General features: G+C 31.6%; 1 protein-coding gene across 10 annotated transcripts; it reads right to left on the bottom strand.

The window, feature by feature from the left end:
• Positions 1–3,058: 3,058 nt before the first annotated feature.
• Positions 3,059–11,053, bottom strand: LOC137001735 (uncharacterized). Of its 10 annotated transcripts, none has more exons than XM_067360868.1 (9): positions 10,956–11,053; positions 10,231–10,523; positions 10,033–10,120; positions 9,567–9,817; positions 5,147–5,271; positions 4,733–4,976; positions 4,582–4,644; positions 3,959–4,212; positions 3,059–3,833 (listed from the first exon to the last, which is right to left on the bottom strand). In XM_067360868.1, exons 4-9 carry the CDS (start codon positions 9,751–9,753, stop codon positions 3,588–3,590), a joined length of 1,119 nt encoding a protein of 372 aa, XP_067216969.1. In that variant the 5' UTR covers positions 9,754–9,817; positions 10,033–10,120; positions 10,231–10,523; positions 10,956–11,053; the 3' UTR covers positions 3,059–3,587. The 10 variants fall into 10 exon arrangements, 3 of the variants coding, with proteins under 3 accessions (XP_067216969.1, XP_067216974.1, XP_067216978.1); XM_067360873.1 differs by having other exon boundaries at positions 9,567–9,829; XM_067360877.1 differs by lacking the exon at positions 10,033–10,120.
• Between the last annotated feature and the right edge of the window lie 3,425 nt (positions 11,054–14,478).

A 14,478-nucleotide genomic window follows, 5' to 3' on the forward strand; every position in this document is an offset into this window, starting at 1 on the left:
CATTAGTAATATTATGTTTGTCCTCGGATGTGTGGAGGGAGTAGTTGATAGGTTTAATTTGGATCTTCCGATTCCTATTGTGTTTCTGTACTAACCAACGTAATTTATTGTTAAGTTTTTTGTTTTCCATAAATCTAATTCTTTCGGCACGTCTCTCCTGTCTGTTGAAGAAATTACAAACTATGTTCAAAGGTAAAAGATTAGAAAGGCGCTTATGAGTGTCATACATTCTCTTTCTTAGAGTTCTTAGATATGAATAAGAGTCGTTGAGTTCTAATCTTAATATTTTGTTCGCATACACTAGACCAAATTGTGTATATCTTTTTTGTTGCCTAATATTATAAAATACTAAATGTTTCGATTGCGCATAGAAAAGATGAGGTGGTATGATCTTGTGATAAATGCAGTTTTTAAGAAACCAAATACGATTACGTATGTTTACAATAGATTTAAACAATTTCATACAATTCTTCAATTCAAAACAAATATGATAACCAAAGGAATAACGAATAAAATCTAAAAAAGTAGTATCCCGCATTTTAGAGCTAGCGTAATAAATAAATTATAAAAGAAAAGTCAATCATGGGCCATCATAATAAAAAATTATTAAAAAATAAATTGGCTGTATTGACCCAGAGCCGGGTGTTAGATGCTCAAAAAATAATAAGTAACTAAATTGTCAGTTCATACGTTTCGGCACATTTATTTCGGCCATCTTCAGTGATAATATCAAAATAAATAAACAAACGTTACAAAAGAAACATGCAATAATAAAAACAAGTATGTTCCGCAAGGCTAACGCATATCGGTTGACAAAATTTTAAAAGTTCGTTGTAAAATAAAATATACAAAGTAAATTAAAATAATAATAAATTAGTATCGCAAACGCAAAGTCATAGTATAATTTCTATTTATATAAATAAAAATATTACTATTCTAAAAAATAGCTAGCAAGTTGTACTTCTATATAATTTTTATACATTATAAATGTCAATGAGTATTTTCATACGTGCATTCACAAAGAATATAAAATAAAAAATAACAATGTTAAAACCAAGACTCATGTAATTTTAAACAAATGAAGAGGAAAAAAGAGAATCTTGAGCCAAAGAATTTTTAGTTATTATTCTTTTAAAAATTTATTTAATATTCCAGTTTCGATTAAAATTTAACCATCAGTACATCTTAAGCAATATTAAATCCATTATTTATTATATATATAATTATTTGTAAAAGCCGTAAATAATACATTGTCATTTAACAATTGGAATAATTAAAAGATTGTTTTGTAAAAAATATGTATGAAATCATAAAATAATCACAACACAATGAGTACTAATTAATTAAATAAATGAAAGTATTTTAAAGATTTGATATGTTGCATTACGTGGCTCTTACAAATATTATATATATTGTGACGTGACGCTTTTCGAGCGCCGTCACAAGGGCGATAGCCCGGCCGAGGGAGCAAGGAGCCCTGGTGTTGCTCCTCGCGTGGAGAGAGCAACCCGCGAGACTCCACCATTTTTGCGCGTCGTTTGTATTGTAATTCCTGTTTTTGTACCGCAATACTGTTTTTGAGTTGTAAGGCGAGACCCCGTGCGGGCGGCGTTGCGTGTTTTGTGCCTCAGGGCGAAGACAGCATCGCCAGGGAAGCCGGACACCGGGGGATCATCCGCAGGGGCCACGCGTTAGTGACCCCACGAAAAAGGTCAGGTACCGCGATTCCGTCGCCTCCGCCATCCAAGCCCTCTCTAACTCCGCTTTGGTTTCAGCCACAAAGTCAAAAGCAACACAAAGACACGCAGCAGCGGACCTCGCCCGGCTGCAGACGGCTTCGAGGACCCCGAAGATGCTGCACCCGGAAGGACCGGAGTATGGCCCGGCCAGCCTAACCAGTCTCTTCCGGGAACATCGACTTACCGACACACTATCAGCCGAAAGACCTGAGGAAACCACAGTGAGCGGAAGGGGGCGCCCTGGATGAACTGTGGGCGGTTCTCAGGGGCCCCCCTTTTCGGAAAATCGGCAGGATGCGCAGGAAGGCGACGCGAATCTGGAAGGACCTAGAGGCAGAACCGAGAAGAGTCACTGTTCGGTGTGCCGCGAGTGCGTGAGGACGAACACGAGGACTCAACCCCACGACGCCGAAGACGCCGAAGACGTCAACTCGATGTAAGCCGCCTCTCGGGTAGCCGTAGAGTTCCGTCCGGTTATGGCTGGTAGCGTGAGTCTGTTTTGTATTTAGTGTCTCTCACACAACTAACCGAGATTTTTGATACCGTGAGCGCGTATTGACGCTCAATTACCGCGTGTCCAGCCGGCTCCGGATATCGCGTAAAAGTCTCTCCGTCTTGCGTGAGTTAAGCGCCGACAGTCTCTTTCTCGTTGCCGTTTCGTTTGCCGTTCGTTTCGTTACCGTATCGTCTTCCCGTTACCGTTTCTTTTTGTAGAATACTGACTAATTGCTACCGTTTTTCCGTTACCGTTTCTTTTTGTAGGATACTGATTAATTGCTACAGTCTTCCTTACGATATCGTTTTGTTACCGTTTTTTGTCGCGTTATCACCGTACCGAAAGTACCGTGGGCGGATGTCCGCGGACGGATTTTGCTCGGGAGCGTTCTCCGCGAGACCGCTGTTACCGCCACGTTAGCGTCTCGGCGAGAAACGTGAAAGCCCGCGAAAATAGCCGTTCCGCGACATCGCATTTCTGGCCGTTAGGCTACCGTCGTTCAAAGTATATTTATTTGGCCTTCACCGACCGTATCGGATGGTCGTAATACAAGTCATTTGTTTTGTCAAATATCGTCGGATCAGCTGCGAATTATCGTGATCGCGTTTCCGAGATTTCATATGGTTACCGAAATTGGTTCTCGTTATCGATTGATTGAGCGAATTACCTTACTACCGTACTAGACTATTTCCGCCGTATCGGCTCAGGCCGAACGATCTACGCATCTTTACCCTTGTAACCGAATTATGGAAATACATTATTGTTAAATATTAATGATTGAGTTGTCCTTGTGTTCACCTCTCACTCCAGATATCTACGTTAAGTAAAAGAACTGCGCCCCTCTGCCATACTGAGCGGGGAGCGGCCGAGCAAATTTTGAGAACTATTAAAGTTACCGATACCGCGGTGCGATTATTCGCACCTGGCGCCCATTTCCGGTTACCGTTATCGCGTGAGTTACCTTGCTCCCGAATTGTGTGGAGTACCGCGAGTTACCGAATCGTGCAGTTAGTGCCGATTTCGCGAGTTACCTTGCTCCCGACGAGCGTGGAGTACCGCGAGTTACCGAATTAAGCATCTGTTTCTGATACCGTAAGTTACCGAGTTGAGCAGTTATTGCCGATGCCTCGAGTACCGATTTCCATTGGGCGTGCTCCCTCGGATCTGGCGTGATTCCGAGGCTAGTTCACGTCGCAATATATAATAAATAATGGATTGAATCTTGCTTAAGATGTACTAAAAATGGTTAAATTTTAACCAAAACCTATACGAAATGTTACTCGAATATTACATAAATTTTTAAAAGAATAACAACTAAAAATTCTTGGGCTCAAGATTCCCTCTTTTCCTCTTCATTTGTTTAAAAAATAACATTTGCAAAAATTTGAAAGCTCATATAGATAATTTCTTACTGTATGCAAAAGTATGTACCACTTACCAACTATGATGTTTGCAAAAGTAGAATTTTCTATTGCAATCGTATTTTTTGCACCGGTCCAAGATAGCTTATGACCAAGGTCAAATGATATACAGTTTGTTAGAATATTGGAAACCATTTTTTGTATGGAGTCACCACCAATACATTTAATTCTTTTGTCCTACAAAAAATATTGTCTGTAAGTGCTATTATTAAAACATTATTTACAAGTATTCTTGACTCTTTGATATTTATCATTTCTAAATTAATCCATTGATTGATTTATATGAATAATGTGATACTTACAAAACATTTACGAAATGCTTCATTATTTTTTAATGTTTCATTGAATTCTAGGTATTGTTCAATTGATGTCAAAGGAAATTGAGGCATCAAATCCATAGTAACTTCATCAATTCCTTCGTTTGCTGGAAATTTATCTCTTAAAATAGCAAGTATTGCACTCAGTTTGGAACTATTTTTAGCTGCTTCTTGTTTTATCTCTTTTCTTAATTGTTCAAAGCCTTCATATAAAATATTTAGCTTTTCACTTAAAGAATCTGAAACAAAAAAACTATTAATATTTTACTATTCAAAATTTAATATAATCATTATCAGAAGAGATGCAAATTTTTGCAATGTTATAAATAATTTTAAAATACAATAATAATACTATAATATAATAATAATACTATAATTTATAATGCTATAATGGTACAATATACAATACAATAAAAATATTTTTCAAAGAAAATAAAAATATTATATATAAAAGATTATAATACTACAATGTACTAAAACGTACAACTTGTGTATATTATTTGCAGTGTTTAAGAGAACAATGATACAATAAAATATACAATTGATATATATTATTTGCAGTTCTTGTTTCAATTTCTTGAACTGTTTCAGAAAATAATGCTACTTACTCAGAGATGCATGTATTTCTTCATTCATATTCACTGTCACTATTGGAAGATTCACTTCTGCATCTGTAACAAATAACAATAATCATACTTTATTTAATTTCTTTATTAATTACTGACTTGTATTATACTATATTATTCCATAAAAAGTTACCGATAGTTTCGTCTTCAGCTTCTTTATCATCATTGTCAATTTCTATATTATAATTAGAATTTTCCTCGTTACTACCGATTTCTCGATAACAGTCAGCAATATCATCATTTATTTCCATTTCTTCACTTTCATTCTCTTCGTGGAAAACTTGAAGCGAAAATAGATGGTCCTTCAAAGATGAAGGAACATCAGAAATGATTGGCTTGTCTTTGTTAACACTTGAGGTTTTATCACATATGAGGTCCTGAGTAATTCAAAATAAAAATCTATTTATATATATATATCTAAATATATAATGTATACATATTTTGTAATATATATATAATTATTTTTTATTTATTATTCATTATTTCTCTACGTATCAATGTAAAGAATTATTAATCCATATTATTCATTATTATTTTTAATACTCACTTGCTTCTTATTATATTCTGGATTAGCCGGTGCTCCTTCAAGTTGTTTAGGTGTAGCATTTCCCCAGCGATTTTTATAATTTCCTGGCGGTAATTCTATTGTTTTGTTTCTTTTGGAAGCACTTGCTGTATAATATACATAAAATTTTTTTGTAAATAAATTTATGACTCTTCAATATTTATATTTCTTAATTCAATATTTCAATTTAGTTCAATATTTACATAATATTTCTTAATTATATATATTTATTCAATATTTTAATTTAGTTCAATATTTATATAATATTTCTTAATTATATATATTTATCTATTAATATTTATTAATTTATGTTATCCAATAACTTACGATTATGATTGTCATCGTCAGAAGAATCGCCATAAAATTGTCTTTGTTTTATCAAACGTTTTGCAGGTAATGTTTGGTTTTTTTCAGAATCATTTAATGTAGCTAATTGAACTTCATCTGAAGTCGAGATGTTAATGCATGACTTTTCTATTTCTCGAGCTTTATCGTAAGTATCATAAGGTCCCAAAATTTTATGATAATTGGAAACGTTCCAATCATTTCCAGGCTTCAGCTTTTTTTTATTGCATTAGTCATATTATATTTAGATGATGGATATGCAAATGTTTTTTGCAAAAAGTTTATCCAACAGTTAGGAACAATTTGGCAATATTGGTCCCAAAATACAACGCAATACATCTAAAATAAAATATTGATTGAGTAATAGTAAGTATTTAAAGAGATAAATAGAAGGAGTAATCTTCTTAATATATAATTAAAACATTATTTTATTTTCTAAAATATTGTTGTGCTTAGAATTTTTAATAACGATAAAATTTACTATAAATTTATAATAAATTAAAAAATTTTTAAATATTTTCAAAAATTAGAAATTATCTTTCGTGACATCATTAGCATCATATATATATATATAATTATCATTGATATTATTTATGTAATATAATTATTTATTATAAATATTTTTTTATTTTACAGCAATTGCTTACTTCAATTATCAGTATGTATAATGGGAATTATACAAAAAGTTTCTTTGTAAGGAAGTCGCATTGCTTTAGCGCTTATTTTACTGACTGGATATATGCCAATTTCGGACCATATATTTCCGATGTGAATTCCTAACTGTCGTGAATCGCATGGATATAAAGGAATATTCGATGAATTTTATAATGTTTTTCCAACTATTACTATTTCTCCATTTCTTTTACCAATATATTCAATCATGACAATATGCTTATGATCAATATAACAATAAGCGTCAGCTTCTCTTATACAAGACAATGAAAAATTTTTGAATTTTATTTCCCGGTAGGAATATGTACATCCAAATAATAATTCTTTATTCCTGGAATTCAGAAGAATGGGATATTGTTGATACTCATATCTAATATCTCTTCCATTGTATGATTTTTCCATTAAACGTCTGTGTAATTGTTGTAAAGGTTGTGCACTTTTTCGAAGCATCTTCTTCATTTCTTTAAAATAATTTTCAAATGGAAACGCACTGAACATATCTAAACATCCATAGTTTTGAACATCTTTGTGCAAATGTATCAAGTTATGTACATTGTAAGTAATGTATTGTTCACCATACAAAAGCTTGTATGCTTGTACAAAGTGTATTAGCAATTCATTTGCATATTTGTTATTATACTTGCAATCAGTAGGATTACACAAAATACTAATTGCACAATGTAAAACATAAAAATGCCTCAGGTAATCATTTGGTAAATATGACGTCAAAGTTACCAAGCCTGTGTATAGAAGAAACAATCTGAATTCCGTCGCTTTCCAGCGATCCAATTCATTCAATCCTCTCGGTTTTCTTGAAAATTCTTTAGGTATATACGGTATTAACTGTTTCAAATCATCTGACAATTTATGAATTTCAGAAGCAGACAGTTTAACATTCCTTATACCTGTAATCCATAATTTTGTAAGTTTTTTCATTACACCAAGACAAACCAGATGCATGTAGTCTAAAGGAAATTGTGTAACCATTTTCAAGGCTATGCTTTCAAAAGGTGAATTATCTAAATGATGATCTTCATTTTGCCGCAACAAAAATGTTTCGTCAGTACGTAATGGAGCATTTTTGTTTAAAAATAACATCCGACCATTTATCCATTCACCTTCTTCTTCACATTTATCACATCCATAATATCCGGTATGGCTTTTTATACATTTCATAAATGCTCTTGCCGGGGCGTCGCATATTACGGTATTTATCAAAATTTCATAATTTTTTCCTTCATAATTAAATCCTTCTTCTTCAATTTCAGTATATTCTTCAATAAAATTATCAATAATTTCATCAGGTTTTCCAGGTTTACAATATCCATGATAAACTCCAATGACAAAAGGTTCTTCTCTATAATCTATGTGAACAATTTGTCCTAAAAGTGGCCAAAACTGTGCTTTGGAACTTTTTGCCAGTGGTAAACCGTCAATGCCTAAATTGATCCTGATTGGATTTTCAATATTAACAGATCTAGTGTGTTTCAAATGATCTTCCAATGCTCTTTTCAATCCGTGGTAATAATAAGTTCCAGAAGCAGTATTAATCATTGATGTTGTTTGTGGTGTTTGCAACAACGTTCGAGCTTCAGTTGGAAGATCTTCATGTTCATAAGCTTTGAGACCTTTTAGCAATTTAGTAATGGCTACATGAGTAATATTATTTTCAATACTCCAACTCCGTAGAAATTCTCGTAGTGTTGCTTCTTTTTGTGGATAACAATTCAAAACTTCATCGTTATGTTTATCATCTAAATCTGACTCCACGTCAGAATCTTCAGAATAAGAATCAATCCCAAAATCTTCAACATCTTGAGATACATCATTCTCCATCGAAATGTTACGAATATCAATATTTTTGTGAGACTCTCCTTGAGGATTCTCATTCTCAATTTCTTTATTATTTGTTTCATTAATTGTAAACTTCTTGTCTATTTCTTGTCGTCGACGCCATTGTTGGGAACGACTCAAATGTTCATAGTTTTTCCTCTTCGGCATATCACAATATTTCTTAAAAGAGTATTTACAAAATTAAAATGTTTCATACCGTGTGTTTACAAAATAAAAATTTTTCCAAAATTAATTTTTCAACAAATCGTTAAAATTCTTCTCTCATAAAAAAAAGTTAAAGTTAAAAAAGTTAAAGTTCTCTCATTAAATATAACAGTCTCTTGTTCATTCATCACAACTGTTTCAGATTGTAATGTCAGAAGCGAGAAAATACATAATAAAAATTATTTTTTATTATTGCTAAATATATTCAAGTAGAAATATTTTTTATTAAAACAATGTAACCAATAGAACTGAGTAATAAAAAAATCGAAAACTATTTTTTTGTTTTATAGAGGAATTAAATAATATTTTTTGGTATATACATGTACATATACAGTCAAATACTCATATATTTTTGTGTCAGACAATCGATTCCCCAGAGCAACGCAATAGTTTAAAGAGAAATTTTTCTTTCAACTTTTCAAAAATATCAAAAATATCAAAAAATTGTGTTAAGATTGAATGGCCCGTTTTTTTGCGGTTGAGTGTATTTTTTTAATTTCATAGAAAGGACCAAAAGTGACATACGGAACGGTTTCCAAGTACATGAAAAAAATTGAAGACATTTGTAAATAAGTGAATGAAACGCTATTTCGATGTAAAAAACGTTGTTGACCTGCTGGATCGTGACTCTGTGCAAAAAACAATGAAAAAGTAAGACGCAATGATTTTAAAGATGTTTCAAAAGAATCCCCGTTTATTATTGCATAGCGGACAAACGGCTTTGTGCAAAAAAGTGTCATGTGATACTACAAGAAGGCGTTTACAGGCTCATAGTGTGAAATTTCGTAGGACAGTGAAGAAACCGCTACTGTCTGCAAACTACGTCGAGAAAAGGCTCGCTTGGGCGAAAGAAAATTTGGACCGTGATTAGGACAATGTTATTTTTTCGGATGAAGCTTTTTTTTGGCAAATTCTTCTATTAATCGTGCAAGTTTAAGCTCCGAGGGAAGAATATTTATACTGTTAAGCAGTTAGTTCGACAGATTAAATTTATATAGAAATATTTGTCTTAAAATTGTGCTATAACATTGGCAGAAAGTATACCTCGGAGTATACCTCGGAGATGCCAGGCAATTATTGATAATGGAGGTGATAGGACAATTTATTAATAAAGCGTCATAATCTATATCATGGCCAATCTGTGTTTTTCTTTTCAATTAAGTTAAATATTCAATTTTAATTCATTATCCCAAATCGTTTTCGAGTTTCTCTGTACACGCTTTTGTGAAACAGACTGCATATATAGATGTAATATTTATATATATAATATTTATTTTATAATATCCATGACAATAGAATTTTTTAAACTTTATACATATATAAATACCTTTGTTTCTCGATACTAAAATATTTTTTTCTTGTGATGAAAATGTAGAGCGTCTGAAGAACGACTGGAAAAGAAGATCCCAAAAACAGCTTTTATTTGTCATGACTGTTGGAGAGCAACGGTTGTTAGGAAGAGCGATTATATAGTGTGTCCAAAACGTATTTATCAAAACTGTGGTAACAGTCATTTGTTAAGAGCAGTTGGAACTTATATAATTATAACCATGTTGAATATCTTGTTTCTTAAGATGCCTGCAAAGTTTACTACATACATAAACAGACATAATATCGTGCAACAATAAATTATACTTTGTAATTTTTATAATTGATTACTAATTGATATTAATTACTAATTGATATTTAACAGATATATACACTATTAAACTTCACAGATTATAAATTTAAATAACAATGCAACTAACAGTTTAAAAATATAGTATTTTTAAATATTATTTCAAAGCACTTACATAAAAAACTATGATCCATTAGTATTTCTACCACGGTTTGCCATTGATAATAAAAATGGCTTATTATGTTTCACGATAAAATTTTTATCTACAAAAATTGCAATTTTTAAGTAGTAATCAAAGATAATATACTTTAATTGTATTCTTTGTAAATTCATACATTAAATCAAGTCTACGGTATTAAAATAATAAAATTACCTGCAAATGTTTCACCATAAATTGATTCGCCACTTGTTCCATTATCTATTGAAAAATCTCCACCTTGAATTAAAAAATCCTTCACAACTTTATGAAATACAATGCCTTTATAATGCAACGGTTTGTATGTTGTTTTTCCAGTCCTTTTTCTCTACTACACAAAGCGCAAAAATTTTCGTACGTTATAGGATAGATAACTGAGAAAAGCTCTAAGACTATTCAGACCATAGGCAATCCACCCACTTCGATGTCAAAGAATACTCTCATATTGACATTAGCCATGTTGTGTTGTACTATAACAACAAAATATGATTAAGGGGACTTTGATTTTTATAATATTTGTTAAATATATTCATAAAATTATACATATGTACACGTATACACACACACACACACACACACACACACACACACACACACACACACACCATATTCACAAATTTGATGTTATATCTTGTACAATACTAAAGCTGCGTAGTAAATTAAAATGTAAGCAATCAATGTAATGTAAAACTCCGAGCAGTCCTCGAGAGACAAAATGAACAAGGCTTACAATTTGCTATGCGGCTTTGGCATTGTACAAGATATAACCTCAAATTTGTGAATATGGTGTGTGTGTGTGTGTGTATGTGTGTGTAATTTTATGAATATTTAACAAATATTATAAAAATGAAATATAATTCTATAAAATGTCTTACAAAAGTTATGTTAAAAAAGAAAATTACTTTTGTTCTCTATCGAATACGCGTCCGCCTAGGATCGTGGTCGGCGGAAATAGAGACCGAACCATCGTGGCACCGTCGCGCGCCACCTCAAAATTGGAAATCGGAACCAGAATCGGAATCAAAATAAATGTTATGCCCGCATAATTTTAATAATTAGAGCAACACATCTATTGTATTATACGTATGATCTGTATTATATAACACTTAATTATATTTTGTTTACTAGAAATAATAATTTAAAGACATATTTTTAGATGTCTTTAAGATATAATAGATATCTTTTAGAAACGCCTTAAAGACATATTTTAAGAGAAATCATTTAGATATCTTTAATATGTCTATTAAAAATATATTAAAGATATCTTTTAAGAGATCTTTTAGATGTCTATAGATATCTTTTAGATATTCTATAAAGATATCTTCAACGAAACTTTTTTAGACATCTTTTAAATAACTTCTAGATATCTTTTAGAAATATCTTGAAGACATCTTGAATAAAATATCTTTTCGATGTCTACAAGATTTCGATGTTTACTGGGATATTCTTAAAAAATTTTAAAAAATTTTGTTGCAGCTTAAGTATAAAGGCAGATTATGTTACAAGTAAAAGTTGCTTAAGAAAATATTTTTCACATTCTCTGTTAATTTCGTTTTTTGATTTTCGATTTTAGTTGATTTTTTCTGATGCGTTTTTATAAAAAGATCACAATATAATAACCCTAACAGCACACGATATCCTGTGTATCATCCCATTTTCATACTCATTCTACTGTGATTATCCGTTAAATACTGAGATCAATCCTATAATATCTTTTGCAGTATTATTCGGTTTTCTTTCGCACAAGTATAATCTCAGGTTTGATTCAAACGTACGGAAGTGATACGTACGCACTTCTTTCGCACACGTATAATCTCAGGTTTGACTCAAACGTACGGAAGTGATACGTACACACTTCTATCGCGCGCGTATAATCTCATAGCGTTTTCGATTATACAGGATTTGAACGACCCAGGGTTGATCAATCATTATTTTACTATAAATGCAAGTCTTTCATTGGTGGAGAGGTTGCAATGACGTCATTAACCAACCCTGGGTCGTTCAAATCCTGTATAATCGAAAACGCTATCAGGTTTGACGAGACCAGCACTAACCTGCGCCATTTACATACGTAATTCCTTTTCCCGCTTGCCCGGCATCAAGTGACACCACGTATCCGAGGTTTTACTGATATCGAAGGTAATCCTTTTTTCCTTTAAGTTTTATTTCACAAAATAGTAAATAAAGTGTAAGAATTAGATAGTGTTTGTATATAATTTTTGTAATATTTTTATTATTTTTTATGTATTTGTTAAATTATTTTGCTTAAAATATTTTAAGGTTATGTTCGTAAACTTGCATTATAATTGCCTCTCACCTCTTTGGTTCTTGGTTAAATATATAATACATTTTCTTAATTATTTTTTAAACAATGTCTTAAAAAGATGATTTAACATAAAACTGTTTTCAGTTCGCAGTATCGTTCCTTTGAAGTTCTCTAGCTTAGGCTTCTAGAACTTTATTTTATATTGTAAATTTTATGTAAATATTTTTACGCTTACGGTCGTAATTTTGAAATAAAAATATTAATTAATAAGAAATTGACTGATTAATTAACCTAATCTAATTTATCCTATACAATATATGAACGCGCGCGTGTTTCAGCGCTTGGCTGTGTAAATGTGTGCATGTATATGTGATCTACTGCAACATTCCCATTTTTATCCCATCTTGATACTGTCTTTAAACTATAGACCTTCCTGCGAAATTCTATGGAAGATGGTACCGCGGACATACGATGATTCCTAGAACGTACTACGTACATTGCAGTACATTTGAGAATGTTCTGAGAATATTACAATTATACTTCTGCAATATTCTCAGATTGTTCTCAGTATCTACATGTGCTGTTAGGGAAGTAAGCGCGACATAATGCAGACTACGTAAAATATAATTATATATAGTTTCTGTTTTATACCGAAAAAATCATTAATTATACACATAATTTTATTCCGATGGAGCAGAAGAAGGATCTCAAGCCAAAGAAGATTGTAGTTCTTGATATCTTTTATTATAACCAATGTTTTTCGTAAGCAGCAAACGTTTCGGCTAATCATTCAGCCATCTTCAGTGCCACCGTTACAAATCTGTTTGTTAGAAGACTAACTGATGACAGGACAGTTGAGAACATGGTGACATTCGACTAATACCTACATAAATAAGATTTTCTCGCAATCACATACGTGACTTCACTTCCAAAAGAGTTTTAATAATGACGAATTGAATCTACAGTCTTCTAACAAGCAGATTTGTAACGATAGTACTGAAGATGACTGAATGATTAGCGAAACGTTTGCTGCTTACGAAAAACATTGGTTATAATAAAAGATATCAAGAACTACAATCTTCTTTGGCTTGAGATCCTCCTTCTGCTCCATCGATTTAAATTTTGCGAGCCTAAACTTCAAGTATATAATTTTATGTTTATAAAATTTAGTAGAAATAAAACTTATGTAGGTGTAATTTAAAGTGAACCATTACCATATTAGAAAATATTTCTTTTCTTATTTTGAATATTTTTCATAAAAATTGTACATTTTTTTAGTACTAGTGGCAATTGTTGTTACATTTGCTTCCTTTTATGATATAGAAGTTAAATATTGTGTGTCAAATATATGTCTTTTCTTAATCAAGAAATTTTTCTTGCAGATATTTTACCAAGAAATTAAAATGGCATTCCGACATGTTTTCTTTATTGTCAGAGTAATATTAATTGCAATAATTTTTTCTACTGTTGAAGCTATAAAAAATAATACTATAAATAATTATTATTTATCAAGTAAAACTCTTATATTACCAAAGCATTATAATGTCAAAGTATATCTAAACTTCAACAAAAATGTTCTTCTCGAAGAATGCAATATCACCTTTTATTTAACACGTCCAACAACAAATATAATGATACCTTCAAGGCCTTTCGGCATACTTAACATTGACCTGATTAATAACAGTAATAATTACACAATTAATGTTACGGAATATTTATTTATCGATGAAGCATACATTGAACTTAATTTTATCTTATCAGTAACTTCATTTCCTGATATATACATTTTGCGGATGATATACGTCGATGTCATACATGATGATGAAAACATTTTCAGCCATTTACTCAGCAAAAAATGAGATAAAATGTAAGTTAAAATAGTCAATTTTTAGTCAAAATATATTAAAATTTTTATATAAATTATATATTTAACATGAAATAGATTGACTGCAACAGGTGTTGAGATAATGAAAGCCTCACAAATATTTCCCTGTTGGTACGCATCAGCATACAACGTCACCTTTAACATTTCTATTAAGCATCATCGAAACTATATAGTTTTATCAAATATGCCCATACAAACAACAGAATATGAAGAGAAAAGCAACATGATGTGGACACATTTTACGAATCACCATTTATGCCCGTTCAACATTTAA

This window comes from Linepithema humile, chromosome 1 (genome assembly GCF_040581485.1).
Source record: "Linepithema humile isolate Giens D197 chromosome 1, Lhum_UNIL_v1.0, whole genome shotgun sequence".
NCBI classification, from domain to species: domain Eukaryota; kingdom Metazoa; phylum Arthropoda; class Insecta; order Hymenoptera; family Formicidae; genus Linepithema; species Linepithema humile.

What these genes read in the sequence shown, in the direction of transcription:
- LOC137001735 (XM_067360877.1), bottom strand. Translation starts at nt 9,753, where the DNA reads ATGACTGTTACCACAGTTTTGATAAATACGTTTTGGACACACTATATA. An exon ending in CAGAATATAATAAGAAGCAA is followed by an intron (nt 4,977 to 5,146) that starts GTGAGTATTAAA and finishes TGAATTACTCAG; the next exon opens with GACCTCATATGTGATAAAAC. An exon ending in AAGCATTTCGTAAATGTTTT is followed by an intron (nt 3,834 to 3,958) that starts GTAAGTATCACA and finishes TATTTTTTGTAG; the next exon opens with GACAAAAGAATTAAATGTAT.